This window comes from Lotus japonicus, chromosome 4, assembly GCF_012489685.1.
Source record: "Lotus japonicus ecotype B-129 chromosome 4, LjGifu_v1.2".
Classification (NCBI taxonomy): Eukaryota; Viridiplantae; Streptophyta; class Magnoliopsida; order Fabales; family Fabaceae; genus Lotus; species Lotus japonicus.
In genome coordinates, this window is record NC_080044.1 from 53984830 (window position 1) to 54001200 (window position 16371).

At 39.3% G+C, this 16371-nt stretch overlaps 2 protein-coding genes across 2 annotated transcripts; both read left to right on the forward strand.

Annotated features, from left to right (window-relative positions):
• Nucleotides 1-6835: 6835 nt before the first annotated feature.
• Nucleotides 6836-8716, forward strand: LOC130712958 (uncharacterized). The gene has a single exon (XM_057562769.1). The coding sequence runs from the start codon at nt 6836-6838 to the stop codon at nt 8714-8716; it is 1881 nt and encodes a 626-aa protein (XP_057418752.1).
• Nucleotides 8717-12491: 3775 nt separating this feature from the next.
• Nucleotides 12492-13873, forward strand: LOC130712878 (uncharacterized). Its single transcript, XM_057562692.1, has one exon. The coding sequence runs from the start codon at nt 12743-12745 to the stop codon at nt 13712-13714; it is 972 nt and encodes a 323-aa protein (XP_057418675.1). The 5' UTR covers nt 12492-12742; the 3' UTR covers nt 13715-13873.
• The last annotated feature ends 2498 nt before the right edge of the window (nt 13874-16371 follow it).

Sequence of the window (16371 nt, forward strand, 5' to 3'; positions counted from 1 at the left end):
GAGCTTTTTCAGAGCGTCAAAAGCGAGCTTTTGGGTCCCTTTCATCTTTATCTAAGTCGCAGATCTGGAAGGGCAAGGCTCTTGGATGGAAGCCCAGGGTTTGGTTCACCCTTTCATCACCCCCAAATTGAATCGAGTCTTCCTCTGTTGATTTCGACCTTGAGAAAGCGGTTAGGATTCGATTGAAACTGAGTTCGATTGTTGTTGTTGTTGGGTTAGATTGTATGTCCATGAGGAAGTTGAGATGAGAGGATCTGAATGAGGGGCTTCTGGAAAATTTCTGGAAATGAGTTTCTGGAGTGAGAACGTTCCAGATTACTAGATTAGGGATTTTTTATCTGGGAAAAAAAGTTGTTGTTTTTAATTATAGTTAATGAGTTTTTGTTTTTTTAGCTTTAATAAATTTATGGTGAAATTGGGTTTTTAAATTAATTTTGGGCTTTTAAATTAATTTATTTTCCTGATGTGTAATTTTTATTTTTATTTTAAAATCCATGTCAGCACACTTAGCCCAGTCAGCGTGCCATTTCATCCCTCGCCGGAGCTCCGGTCTCCGGCGAGGACTTGCTCCATACGTTTTGCAATGATGAGGACCTTTTGCACAAATTTTTCCGGTGAGGGACTTAGATCAGACGGCGACTCAAAGACAAGGACCAATTTGAGGATTAAGCCTAATGAATATTATGAGTATTTTGGCCCAGATTATACTCTTCATGTCGATCCAAGCAACATGGAGAACCTAAACACACCCGAGGACATGGAAAGAATAAGGTGCTTTTACTATTAACTTATTTTTGTTTGGTTAAAATTGTTTATTCTAATTTGTACTTTATTTTTTTTATTTATATCATAAAATAACAGTCATAAATAGTTGTTAATGTAATTACTCCAATGTGTAGTTCTTTTGATTGGCTGCATTTTGCTCAAACCATGATGTGCAACCATATGTTCCAACATATGGAGCAACATGGTGGAATTTCATATGTTGTTGGTTCAGTTGTTAAAGTCAAGTTTGTTGTGAGGTTGCTGATTGTATGGGATTCAGAAGATTTATTCTATGCTGTGCGTTTTATCTTCTGAAGGCGTGTTTGTTTTAATCTTGGCTGAAGTAACAAGATTGATAACGTGTGAACCAAGTCTATCTCAAAGTTTGAATTCTGTTTTACTTGGTTCTGTTATTTTATTCTGGTAAGATTTGATTCCTTGAAGATTCTTTCCAAGAAGCGTGTTAGTGGACTCTATGACGTTCAGCCCATTGAAGATCCAAGCCTCAAGTGAACGTCTATATAAAGGAACTTATAAACCCTAGCTGGATACGGATTCAGAGTGCTACATACTGATCTTAGGGTTTTTATTTGTGAGTCCTCTTGTGAGTTTTGTACCAACTTAGTGCTTTCGTTCATCAAAGTACTAAGTTGATTTGTTTAGTTGAGTTGTAATCTCATCAAACTTGTTTATTGATAAACATGACTTGATCGCTGTGGCAGTGGTCATTAGGGGTTAGAGAAAGTTTTCTCATAGCTTAGAGGAGAAGGGCTAAGCTAGATTCACTTGTGTAATAGTGGTGGACATAAAAAAGGCTCTATACTAAGGGGGAGTACTTAGGTATAGGAGGGACTTTCATGTGACCTGTGAGCTATTATTTGATAGTGAATTGACTCCTGGATTGGTATCCTCCAGACGTAGGTGATGTTCACCGAACTGGGTTAACAACTTCTTGTGTTTGTCTGTTTAACTGTTTGTTTATTTTTAATACTCTGATTGTGTTTTGTTGTGCTACACATTGTTGCAACATTGTGCATCACATCTGTCCTAGGTGAATACGAATTTCAATTGACATCAGAGCAGGCACCCTGTTCTGGTTGGGTGAGCTCCAGGGAAGACAGATTCGGTTCAAATGGACAACTCAAAGGAAGGTGGCTCTGTGAATAGACCACCTATTCTGGATGGCACCAACTACGACTACTGGAAGGCTCGTATGATTGCGTTTCTCAAATCAATTGATAGCAAGACCTGGAAGGCTATTGTCAAAGGTTGGAAACATCCGGTGAACATACCCAAGGAAGGGTCATCTGTTGGTGAGTTGAAACCTGAGGATGAATGGAACAAAGAAGAGGATGAGGAGGCGTTGGGTAACTCTAAAGCGCTAAATGCTATATTCAATGGAGTGGATAAAAACATGTTCCGATTGATCAACACTTGCACTGTGGCAAAGGATGCTTGGGAGATTCTCAAGACTGCTCATGAGGGGACTTCCAGAGTTAGAATGTCAAGGCTTCAGATTCTAACAACTCAGTTTGAGAACTTAAAGATGAAGGAAGATGAGACCATCTCTGATTTTCATATGAGACTGCGTGATATGGCAAACTCCTCTTTTGCTTTGGGAGAACAAATGTCAGAGGAGAAGCTCGTGAGAAAGATTCTCAGATCTCTTCCTAAGAAGTTTGACATGAAAGTAACTGCTATTGAAGAAGCTCAAGACATAAGCAGTATCAAGGTGGATGAGCATATTGGATCCTTGATGACTTTTGAAATGACTCAGAATGATAGACCTGAGAAAAGAAATAAAAGCATTGCTCTTGTCTCAAGCACAGATTTAGATGATGATATGTCTGATAATGAAACTGGTGAAAGTATATCAGAAGCCATAGCTTTTCTGGGAAGAAAATTCAACAAGGTTTTGAAGAGGCTGGATAAGCGATCGAGGCCAAATGTGCAAGACAAACGGCTTGACAACTTCAAGAATCAGCAATTTCAAAGAAAAGTGAAAGATGAAGACAAGACAGGAAATGGCCGAGGGGTTCAATATCATGAATGTGAAGGTTTTGGCCACATCAGGGCTGAATGTGCCACCTATTTGAAGAAACAAAAGAAAGGGATGGTCACCACTTGGTCTGATGATGAATCTGATACAGAAGGTGAAGATGTAACAGCAAACAGAGTAACTTCATTCATGGTTAGATGTGATTCAGATGATGGGGACAGTGACAAGGAGATCTCTGATGAGGAACTTGCTGAAGCCTATAAGCTTCTCTACACTAAGTGGAAAGAAGCATGTATCTACGGTCAGCAACAAAAGAAGCAAGTCTTTGAGCTTCAAGCTGAGAAGAAGAAGCTAACTGAAGAAGTGGCCTTATTGAACTCAAAAATGGAAGGAATGACCAAGTCCATTCGCATGATGAGTAAAAGCACTGATATTCTGGATGAAATTCTTGATGTTGGAAAAAGTGCAGGTGATAAGACTGGGATAGGATTTGATTATCGTGCTGTTAACAAGGCAAGCCAGAACATGACCAAGGAACATGTGCAGATTGGAAGGCAATCAAATGTTAAAATGTGGAACCGCAGGCCCCAGCAATCAGTTACACATTCGTATGCTCAAGTCAGGAACTATCAAAATTCAACTTGGAGATGTCATTATTGTGGGAGATTTGGTCACATTAGACCATATTGCTTTAAGCTTTATGGATATCCTATACTTCAAGATGTATCACGAGAGTATGAAAAGAAAAGTCCAGGCAAAAGCAGGTGGAAGCCTAAGGTTAATGCTACTGCTCTCATTGCTCACACCTCTCTGCGTGCATCATCAAAAGAAGACTGGTACTTCGATAGTGGATGTTCCAGACACATGACAGGAGTGAAGAGTTATCTTGAGAAAATGAAACCACATGCTAAGAGCTTTGTTACTTTCGGTGATGGAGCCAAAGGAAAGATCAGAGGAATTGGAAAATTGTCTGACACAGGATCTCCAAACCTTGACGATGTTCTGTTAGTTGAAGGATTAACTGCAAACTTGATCAGCATAAGTCAACTTTGTGACCAAGGCTTGAAGGTGGTGTTCAAACAATCTGGGTGTGTTGTCAAAAATAAGAACAAGGATGTGCTAATGAGAGGAGCTAGATCAAAGGACAACTGCTACATGTGGACCTCTGAAACAACATTCTTGTCTGCTCGATGTTTGATGTCTAAGGAAGATGAAGTTAGAATCTGGCACCAAAAGTTAGGTCATCTGAATCTTAAGAGTATGAAAAGAATTGTTGCTGAGGAAGCAGTTAGAGGAATACCAAAGTTGAAAATTCAAGAAGGAAAGGTTTGTGGTGAATGTCAGATTGGGAAGCAAGTCAAAATGTCCCACCAGAAGCTACAACATCTGACTACATCAAAAGTACTCGAACTACTGCACATGGATTTGATGGGGCCAATGCAAGTGGAAAGTCTGGGAGGAAAAAGGTATGTTTTTGTCTGTGTAGATGATTTTTCCAGATTCACTTGGGTAGAATTTCTGAAGGAGAAGTCAGACACCTTTGAAGTGTTCAAAGAACTATGTCTCCAAGTGCAAAGGGAAAAAGGGAGTGGGATTGTTAAAATAAGAAGTGATCATGGAAAAGAATTTGAGAATGGTCAATTTTCTGAGTTCTGCTCCTCTGAAGGAATCAAACATGAATTCTCTGCTCCTATCACTCCTCAGCAAAACGGAGTGGTTGAAAGGAAGAACAGAACATTGCAAGAATCTGCCAGAGCTATGTTGCATGCTAAAAATCTACCATATCATTTTTGGGCTGAGGCCATCAACACTGCCTGCTATATTCACAATCGTGTCACTATTCGTCAAGGAGATACAGTCACTCAGTATGAACTATGGAAAGGGAAAAAACCTACAGTGAAGTATTTCCATGTATTTGGCAGCAAGTGTTACATTCTGTCTGATAGAGAACACAGGAGAAAACTGGATCCTAAAAGTGAAGTTGGAATATTTCTGGGGTATTCTGGAAACAGCAGAGCATACAGAGTTTATAATATTCGTACGAAAGTCATGATGGAATCCATTAATGTAGTTGTTGATGATACATCCAATGAGAGAACGGGACAAGCTCATGATGAAGATGATCTACCATATGAGTGTACAAATGTGGAACCAGATGAGCCAGCAATTCAATTCCCAAATGAACAAGAAAACACTGTCTCTCAACCGCCTTTAGCTACCAAAGAACCCTCTATTAGAGTTCAGAAGATACATCCAAAGGAAAATATCATTGGTGATCTGAATGATGGGGTTATTACAAGGTCAAGGGATCTAGTTTCTAATGCATGCTTCATATCAAAAGTAGAACCAAAGAATGTCAAAGAAGCTCTGACTAATGAGTTCTGGATTCAATCCATGCAAGAGGAACTGGGACAGTTCAAGAGGAATGAAGTGTGGGAATTGGTTCCAAGACCTGATGATGCAAATGTTGTGGGAACTAAGTGGATATTCAGGAACAAGTCTGATGAAAGTGGTAATGTGACAAGGAACAAATCTCGTCTAGTTGCTCAGGGATACTCTCAAATAGAAGGAATAGACTTTTATGAAACTTTTGCTCCTGTTGCTCGTCTTGAATCTATCAGGTTGCTGTTGGGAGTAGCATGTTTGCTGAAATTCAGATTATATCAGATGGATGTCAAGAGTGCATTCTTGAATGGTTACTTGAATGAAGAAGTCTATGTGGAACAACCTAAAGGGTTTGTAGATCCAAGCTTTCCAGATCATGTGTACAGATTGAAAAAGGCTCTGTATGGCTTAAAACAAGCACCTAGAGCATGGTATGAAAGATTAACAGAATTTCTTATCAACAATGGTTATGACAAAGGTGGCATTGACAAGACCTTGTTTGTTAAGAAAAATGGCGGTGAACTTATGGTAGCTCAAATTTATGTTGATGATATTGTGTTTGGTGGCATGTCGAACCAGATGGTGGAACAATTTGTTGAACAAATGAAATCTGAGTTTGAAATGAGTCTTGTAGGTGAATTAACTTACTTTCTGGGACTTCAGGTAAAACAGATGGAAGATACCTTATTCATCACACAAAGTAAGTATGCTAAGGGGATTGTTAAGAAGTTTGGTCTTGAGAATGCTGGTCACAAAAGAACACCTGCTGCAACTCATATCAAGCTGACAAAGGATGAGAAAGGTACTGATGTGGATCCTAGTTTATATAGAAGCATGATTGGAAGTCTTTTGTATCTCACTGCCAGCAGACCAGATATTACTTTTGCAGTTGGAGTTTGTGCTAGGTATCAAGCAGAACCAAAGACTAGTCATCTCATTCAAGTGAAAAGGATCATTAAGTATATCAGTGGTACAAGTGATTATGGCATTCTGTACTCTCACAACACTAATTCAGGGCTAACAGGTTACTGTGATGCAGATTGGGCTGGAAGTGCTGATGACAGGAAGAGCACATCAGGTGGATGTTTCTTTCTTGAAAACAATCTAATCTCTTGGTTCAGTAAAAAGCAAAATTGTGTCTCTCTCTCTACGGCAGAAGCTGAATATATAGCTGCTGGAAGCAGTTGCACTCAGTTGATGTGGATGAAACAAATGTTAAAGGAGTATAATGTGCAACAAGATGTTATGACATTGTTTTGTGACAATTTAAGTGCTATCAACATATCCAAAAATCCAATTCAGCATAGCAGAACAAAACATATTGATATTCGTCATCATTTCATCAGGAAGTTAGTTGAAGATGGTAGTGTTACTTTGGAGCATGTCTCAACTGAAAAGCAGTTAGCAGATATTTTTACCAAAGCTCTGGATGCCACACAGTTTGAAAAATTGAGACAGTTATTGGGTATCTGCTTATTTGAGGAATTATAGCAATTAAAGGGATTTTGGTGTGCCAACGGCTATTTTGTCATTACTTTTGAGGCACGCTTAATCAGGAATTTCCATTGTTTCTTGATAACCTCTCCTGCAACCTCCACTGCACAACTTCAAATCTCTGAAACTCACTCCAAAACCATCCATCCTTTTCTTGAAGACCCGTGTTTCCTTCTTTGTGTCCTCTTCACCATGAGTCAAGACTCTAGCAAGAAACTCACTCCTGAGATGAATGCTTACGGGGTAAAGGTAATGGGTTTGAAATCCAAAACCCCAAAATCTTCAAGGGTTTCAAAATCCTCTCCTCATACCTCTGAAATCGCAATTGCTCAAGGTATTCCTCAACCATCGTCTGATCCGAGCAAGAAGAAAGGGAAAAAGGCACGATCCAAGTCAGATGCGTCCAAAGCAAAGAAGAAGATGGTAACGAGAAGCTCTGAGGCTACCCAGGGAGTGAATTCCGAGGCTGAAATCAACCCAAGTACAGGTGATGATGTTGCTGATCTTCGTATCACTGAAGTGTTGGAAACTCCTCTCAAGGAAGTTTTACATGCATATGTAGATCCAATTGTTCCATCACCAAGCAACAATCAATCAAGCCACGGTGTTGATACTGATTGCAACAAGGATTCTGATCATCTTGAGGAAGAGGTAATGGTTCCCAACTCTACTTCCTTTGTTGATAAAGGTATGCATGTCGAGGGTGTTCAGGATGTCATTGAAAACTCAGAATCTGATGAGGTGTTGATCAACACCCTTGGTGCTTCTGCTTCTGTTGCTTCAAAGAGGCAAAATATGACTGTTGTTCGTAAGTACTCTACGCGTTCCTCTGGCAAGAAGTTAGGTTTGGGTTTGAGTGAGAACAAGAAGCGCAAGAAGGTCATTATTCTTGATGATGATACTCCTGTTGTACATAATGTCAAGAGAAAGGTTCACAAAGATAATGCTACTCCTGTTGTTGATGAGACTCCAACTGTGGAGTTGGATAAGTCAGACACTGGTTCTGCTGCTCGAAAGCGCAAGATTGGGAAACGAATTCCAGAAAATGTGCCTGCTGCTCCTTTAGATAACATTTCCTTTCACTCTGAAGAAAGTGTTGGTAAGTGGAAGTATGTTTATCAGCGCAGGATTGCTCAAGAGAGGGAATTGACTGGTGAGATTTTGCATTGCCAAGAAATTATGGAACTTATTGAGACTGCTGGGTTGTTGAAAACTGTTACTGAGATTGGTGGCTGCTATGACAAGTTGGCGCGAGAATTTATTGTGAATGTGACTACAAATTGCACTGAGTCTGGGCATCCTGATTTCAGGAAAGTTTTTGTGCGTGGTAGGTGTGTACATTTTTCACCTGAGATCATTAATCAGTATTTGGGAAGGAGCACTATTGCCACAAGAAATGAAGAGCTGTCCTTGAGTGCTATCACTAATGAACTCACGGCTGGTCAGGTTATGGAATGGCCTGTCAAAGGCTTGTTGTCTTCTACTCATTTGAGTGTGAAGTATGCTATCTTGAATCGCATTGGTGCTGCAAATTGGGCTCCTACCACCCACAACTCAGATATTTCTTCAGGTTTGGCAAAATTAATTTATCTGATTGGTACTAAGGTTCAGTTTGATTTTGGTGAATATGTCTTTGCTCAAACTATGAAGCATGCTGACACCTTTGCTGTCAAGCTCCCTATTGGGTTTCAGTGTTTACTTTGTGGGATTATCTTGAGTCAACATCCTCAAATTCTCCTTGTTGATGAGGTTCCTAGCAAGAAGGCTAGTCTACTCACTATTGATTACAGGCTGCTAGCTGGTGCCCATGTTTCTGATGTTGCTGGTTTGGCTGAGATGACTCAGGGGGAGGGTACTTCCTCTCAGAAGACTCCTGAGACTCATATTGCTGCGCTTATTGCGGTGTCTAAGATGCTTCAGGACACAATTACTAGTTGTACATTGAGGAAGAAGAATGTGGACACTCTCATTCTGCAGTTGACTAAAGGCAAGAGGCCTCTTGACGACAATGCTGCTGCTAATGATCAAAATGATGCTGGTACTTCTGATGATGACACTAATGCTAGTGATTAGTGTATTTGTTCATTCTTCATTCAATCTGGTTGTAATATTTTGTTGGCTTCTGCTGGCTCTCTGCACCCTTTGACAAATTCTGCTAATAAGGGGGAGAATGGTACTGTTGCTTGTGTTTGTGCTGTTGTTGCTGTTGTTGAGTGTTTTTGAGTTTCAGACTAAGTATGGTGCTCTGTTTTCCGACTCAGTAGTGTGTTCAATTCATCATATGCTGTGTGCTGTTTTGTGTTAATGGATGAGTATTGTTGTTTTTGCATTGTTTGACTTTCTGATCATGTTTTAGCAAAAATTTGCCAAAGGGGGAGATTGTAGTTCTTTTGATTGGCTGCATTTTGCTCAAACCATGATGTGCAACCATATGTTCCAACATCTGGAGCAACATGGTGGAATTTCATATGTTGTTGGTTCAGTTGTTAAAGTCAAGTTTGTTGTGAGGTTGCTGATTGTATGGGATTCAGAAGATTTATTCTATGCTGTGCGTTTTATCTTCTGAAGGCGTGTTTGTTTTAATCTTGGCTGAAGTAACAAGATTGATAACGTGTGAACCAAGTCTATCTCAAAGTTTGAATTCTGTTTTACTTGGTTCTGTTATTTTATTCTGGTAAGATTTGATTCCTTGAAGATTCTTTCCAAGAAGCGTGTTAGTGGACTCTATGACGTTCAGCCCATTGAAGATCCAAGCCTCAACTGAACGTCTATATAAAGGAACTTATAAACCCTAGCTGGATACGGATTCAGAGTGCTACATACTGATCTTAGGGTTTTTATTTGTGAGTCCTCTTGTGAGTTTTGTACCAACTTAGTGCTTTCGTTCATCAAAGTACTAAGTTGATTTGTTTAGTTGAGTTGTAATCTCATCAAACTTGTTTATTGATAAACATGACTTGATCGCTGTGGCAGTGGTCATTAGGGGTTAGAGAAAGTTTTCTCATAGCTTAGAGGAGAAGGGCCAAGCTAGATTCACTTGTGTAATAGTGGTGGACATAAAAAAGGCTCTATACTAAGGGGGAGTACTTAGGTATAGGAGGGACTTTCATGTGACCTGTGAGCTATTATTTGATAGTGAATTGACTCCTGGATTGGTATCCTCCAGACGTAGGTGATGTTCACCGAACTGGGTTAACAACTTCTTGTGTTTGTCTGTTTAACTGTTTGTTTATTTTTAATACTCTGATTGTGTTTTGTTGTGCTACACATTGTTGCAACATTGTGCATCACATCTGTCCTAGGTGAATACGAATTTCACAATGCATTTCATTTTGTTGCACCCAAGTTTCATCCCTTCTGTGAGTGCTGTTGTTTTCAGAATGTTATGAATAGTTGCACAGACAATCTATAGTTTATATCTGGAATTGCTGTTTTCATGCTGATTGTAAGAACATTGTATTGTCTTGACATAACATATCTAGCACGGCAACATACCCTTTGTTGTGAGGGAAGGGGGGAATGGTTAGTTATTGTACTTGAAATGTGGCTAATCCTTTAGATAGAGAGGAAGGTCATGATGTATTGAATGCTTTTTCTGTTCTGTCTGACATGGAGCTTCATATGTATGATCACATTTTTGAATGAGGGAAATGCTGTTCATGTTGAGAATTCAAGTGCGGAGTTGGAGTCCCACATTGGTTAAGTTTGGGTGAGGAGAAGACTTTATAAGACATGTGACCCATAAACCTAATGCCTTAAGGTTTTGGGTTAAGATGTGGTGTCGATATCTCTTGGTGTCTTTCTCCTCAGCCCATGGGCTCCCCTGTCTCCCCCAACAGTTCATTCTCATGTCATGTGTTACTTTTGCTGCTGAATATAGCTGCTACCGTTATCCTGGAGCATGCAGTGGCTTAAATGGGTTTATTTTTATTAAATTTCTAGGAACACGTTACTAGAACAGATTTCCCGACTTCCCCATGCTCCCAGTGCACCTTTTCAGACTACACCATCAACCACAGAAGCTCTAGAGGAGGTAGGCACTCAGTAACAATTGCAGTTTTCCTGCTTCTTATTTTAGTTTGATTTATTAAGTATGGATTCAGGCGGAAGAGGACATGGATAAAAGACCAAAACGACCCAAATGGAATGGTGAAGATTATGATTCAGATTACGATGAAGATGAAAAGCCTATTGCTAAGTGCTCAAACTTCACTGCCCATACGAGGTAATGGTCATATACTATTTGGAAGCTGAACAGAAATCCATGTAGTTTATCAGTCACTTTATTTAAGAGGTAAACTGTGGGTTTGTCACCCAACAGTAGTTAGTTGGAGTAGAAGTATATCAAGGATTCAAAGCTTGAAAGTATCACTTTGTGGGGAGAGCTTTACTTACCTATCTCCTACTCTGACTTGAAGATTAGTGACAGTTATCTTGGTGAGGATATCTGGTCAAAAGTTCACAAAGAATATGGGTTTGTTTAGGAGATTGTGACATTTGTGACTCCGTTTGTCCTGATAAATACTCTAGAGTCAGTTTGAGTGGAAGTTTTATCTAGTTAATGCAGCATTCTTTTGGCTGTGTGGAATGATTATACTGTTCATATGGCTCTTTTTAAGCTAAGATATATGCTCTCTTTGCTGCAGGGATGTCGCGAATGACATGGAAGAAGAGAAGCCAGAAGTGCATCCATCATCTTGATGTTGATAAAACACAGCAAGTTCTTTAAGCACAAGGTGTTTGTATTATAATGTTTAACATGAAATATTCCCTTTAAGGGGTTGTCATTGCTTTGTGTTATAAAATATAAAAGGATTCTAATCTAGAGAATGCAAATATAGTGTCCCTGATCACATTATGCCCCTTGAGGGAAAGGGATTGTAACACAGTAACAGTCAATCGAGCTATTTTTCAACACCCTAATTTGCAAGCTCACCTTAATCTCTTGCTTTCTTTTGTTTTCTTCTTATCTCGTTCTTCCGTCTTCAGTGTATACATGCCCATGTGTGTAAGCAAAATCTTCATTTTTGGGTCGAATTGGGTGGATTTGAGGGTGCACGAATAAATTAACGGTGCATAGGTGCGGCAGGCAAGTGGCCAGCAACTATCAAACACAATGGCGAGTGTAAGAGCAATGTCTTTGCAGCGGGCAAGACGGACTTTCTCTCCGGCGACGCTGTGTGGTGAGGATGCAGCACAAATACAGAGAGGAAAAGACAAGTGGGGGGGGGGGGGTGAAAGTAGAGAAGAAAAGATAAGCTGGACTCATACCCCCCCTCCCCCGCTACCATGGCAGGCATGGCTCTGCAATGAGAGATTTACCGACACTGGGGTTGCTCTGCGAGCTAAGGTTGTGGAATGGTCTTGCCCATGGATCCTGTGCCATGGAGGACAAGAATGACAATTATGCTTGACTGAGTCTTGTCAACTGAATACGAACAACACAAAAAAATGCATAGATGGAGATTGCAAATCTAGGAGAGAGGTGAGAGGGCTCTGATTTGATGGTGTGGGATTTACGACATGCAATGAATGTACTGGAAATGGTAGCTTCGCAGTTTGTATGGTGGTTCAGAGAAGAGAAGTTAAGTTTGGCCAAGGGGAACTCGCGATGGAGTAGGGATGGTGGCATGGCGCTATTTGTGGCGGTCAAAGAAATATGAAAAGAGAGGCTCAAATAGAGATAAAATAGAAATGAGAGAAATAAATGATATGATGTCTTATATATAATAAGAAAAGAAAAGATAAATAAATATAAAGAAAAAGTTAATGAAAATAAGATGAAAAAAGTGTCAATTTATCAAAATCATTACCTTACCCATTAGAGGCTCCCCTAGTCAAATTCCACAAAGCTAGGCATGTATGATGTATCCAATGATTTTGAAGAACTTTTCTTCCATGGCTTTTCTACATATTTTCTCTTCATATTTTTTTTTCTTTCATATTACACATCACATATTTCAATTCTATGTTTTTTTTTTCTTATATTGGATTAGATGTCAGTCACACTGTGCACACATTTCCCCCCCTTCCAAAACCTATATAAAAACAACACGACACAGCAATCTTCTCTAGTGCAGCCAGAAATCAAAACATAGAATGTGGACGATGCTCTCTTCTTCCCTCCAAACGCAAACATTCTTCCACAATCCAATCCCAAACCTCCAACACCAACCCACCACAACCAGAAGAATCTCCTTCATCTCCCTCAAAACCTCACAACCACCACCACCAAAATCCTCCTCTCCCCAACCCAACAAAACCCAAGAAGATGGCATCCCCGTAGAAGACGTCAAAATCCTCGCCAAGTTCAAGTCCCGACACAACTACATCCGCGTCCTCGAAGTTTCCCGAAAAGCCGACCACCCCTTCCGCGGCTCCCGCCTCCTCCTCCTCGACGCCCCCGGAAACATCCACAGCATCTCCTTCCTCTTCAAGCCGCTCACCAACACCTACTTCGACGTCTTCGCCACGCTCCCACCTCTCCTCCCGCCCGGCCCCATCGCCGTCCTCGGCTTCGGCGCAGGCTCCGCCGCACGTCTCCTCCTCGAGCTTTACCCCGACGCGGTGGTCCACGGCTGGGAGCTCGACCCCTCCGTGATCCAGGTCGCGCGGGAGTATTTCAACCTGGCAAAGCTCGAGAGGGAGCACAAGCGGAGGCTGTTTATCTACGTCGGGGACGCTCTGGCGGCGAGTGTCCCGGAGGGATTCTCCGGGATCATGGTGGATTTGTTCGCGAAGGGGAGCTTGTTACCGGAGCTTCAGGAGGTTGCGACGTGGGAGAGGCTGAGGAGCTGTTTGAGGAAAGGCGGGAGGATTATGGTGAATGTTGGAGGGAGCTGTGTGGAGGCGGAGAATCGGCTCCGGGATGGGAAGGTTGTGATGGAGGAGACGTTGAAGGCGATGAAGGTGGTGTTTGGGGAGAAGCTTTTTGTTCTTGGACTTGGGAATCGGAAGGATGATAGTTCTCTTGCTCTCACTGGGAATTTGCCTCAAGGTGATGCATGGAAGAATGCTCTTCAGCCTCCTTTGAGATATTATGTTGATTTATGGACAACATTTTCTGGGTGAACACTCTCATGATGTTGCTCGCCAAGTGTTTGTGTTTATTCCTCTGTGAAATGTATTTTTCAACCCTTGGTGTTGAAGGAAGAAGGATATGGTGATTGTAATGTAAACTACTCCAATTGTAAGCAAGGTTCATAAAGTAAAGTATGCACTTGAAGGGTATTTGAATTTTACACAATTTTGTAGGGTTTAACTAGAATCCGAGAGTTTATTTGGTGATCAAGATATAGTGTAGGATGGGAAAATTGGATAAAGAGGATAAGAGCCTATTTGGTGACATAATTAACCTTTAATTTAAATTAAATATATTATTTTTTTGGCTTAAATATGTTGGGGGCCCCTATAAAATAGGGGTCCTTTGGTTTAAGCCCCTACAAAATTTTTTCTTGGGAATAAGCCCCTAATGAGAAAATAATATATAGTGATAAGCCCCTGTCGTCAACTTCCGTTAAAAAATATATGAGTCAGCAAACGGAGCTGACGTGGACCTTTGCCACCTCATCAAGTGGGCCCACAAGCTGCTGACGTGGAAATGAGAAGAGAAATATGAAAATGCCAAATGTGGGATTTGAACACAAGACCTAGAGCATAATGGGCAACATCCTTCCCACTAGGCTACAAGCTGCATCATTAGTATAAGTGCAAAATTTAATATATATCTTATTTAAACTGAAGCTGCTAATATTTCAACCAAAAATTTAAAAATGTCCTAAGCATGATTTGAACCCAAAACATAGAGGTTCATGGAGGAGGCTCTAACCACTAAGTCAATGCCTAATTTATGCATGTATTTTTAGCGCAAAACTAAATATATATTTAAAAACAAACTGATAATGCTAAATAAATTTGATGTGGTAGTTCTAAAAATTACATTTTTAGGCTCTTATACGCTCTTATATAATGTATCAATTGGAGTTCAAAAAAATATAATGTATCAATTTGAAACAAAATAAAATATTAAATGTAAATAGAAAAACATATTTACAAAACTTTAAAACGTAAAAAAGTTAAATCTTACAAATTTATTAGAGTTCATATATTGACTTCTTTTAAGTACTAATGAGTATATATACTGAAAGAACAAAATAATAGTTTTTTATGATTTAAGTGGGGTTGAATTCTTGTTCTTTTTTTTACATAATATATATATATATATATATATATATATATATATTGTTGTGCGCATGAATAACAAAATGAGCCAGTGGCTCAATTGTAAGGACATTGAGTATGATCCTCCATGTATGGTGTTCGAATCCTGATTATGGTGTTTTTAAAAAAAATTGTCAGTTTAAATGAGATATATATATATCAAATTTTGCACTTGTATTAGAGATGCAGCTTGAAGCCTAGTGGGAAGGATGTTGCCCATTATGCTCTAGGTCTTGGGTTCAAATCCCACATTTGACATTTTCATATTTCTCTTCTCATTTCCACGTCAACAGCTTGTGGGCCCACTTGATGAGGTGGCAAAGGTCCACGTCAGCTCCGTTTGTTGACTCATATATTTTTTAACGGAAGTTGACGGCAGGGGCTTATCACTATATATTATTTTCTCATTAGGGGCTTATTCCCAAGAAAAAATTTTGTAGGGGCTTAAACCAAAGGACCCCTATTTTATAGGGGCCTCCAACATATTTAAGCCTATTTTTTTTTTAAATTATATTTTGGCATTATTAGAATTAATATTTTTGAAATTATTTCTAAATCTATATTTATAGAAAAAAATTAATTATTTTTATATAATAAATAATGTGAGAAATTAAGTTATAAAAAATTAGTAATTAATATATCGAATAAAATATAAGGTCATTAATAAATAATTGATTTTTTATTATTTTAAGTCAATTTCACTTTTACTTATTATTATTTGTAATTTGTTCACAAGTTTTTATTAATAATAAAAATTTAAATAATTTTAATATTTATTTTTAAATATGAAAAATGAAAGTTTTAAAATTATTAATTAATATATTAAATACTATAAATGTTAATAACGATGCACCAAAAAAAATGTTAATAATGACTAATTAATATTTTTTTAATGTATAGACAAAGTGAAGGTTACTTATATATATTTTGATTTTGATATTTAATAATGATCAGATTCTTCATTAACCGGGAATGCAAATTTTCAGGGAGTCCAGTTGCTGCACTTCTTTGCTTTACCACGGGCGGATATTGATATGTTTTGAGGAAATTTTCTCTTATATGTTAGTTGGAAGGATTTCCTTTTCTTGGTGAGGTGTGATCTGATTTCGGTGTTGCATTTGTGAGGCTTAGGCTATTTTTTCACCCATGAACCTGAGATCAAGGCAATAAGAAGGGCCTTAGAATTCTGTAATGAGTTTGGTTTGTGTGGGGTGATGGTAGAAAGCGATTCGTCTCTTGCGGTGGGGTGGGTGAATAAGCTTTCTTGCAGGCCTTGGAATTTACTACCAGACTTACATTCGGTTGATATGCTACGTCGTGAGGCTGGTTGTCGAGAGGTTAATCATATCTATAGGGAGGCAAATGTCCAAGCTGATTATTTGGCTAAGTCGGGGTGTGTTAGGCAAGAGGAATTATGTGTATATTGTCCCTAACATTGAGAGACTTATGCAGCAAATCTTTTTTGTTTTATTCTCAATTTATGCAGGGTCAGTTTGTCAAGGGAATGT

What these genes read in the sequence shown, in the direction of transcription:
- LOC130712958 (XM_057562769.1), top strand. Translation starts at nt 6,836, where the DNA reads ATGAGTCAAGACTCTAGCAAGAAACTCACTCCTGAGATGAATGCTTAC.
- LOC130712878 (XM_057562692.1), top strand. Translation starts at nt 12,743, where the DNA reads ATGTGGACGATGCTCTCTTCTTCCCTCCAAACGCAAACATTCTTCCAC.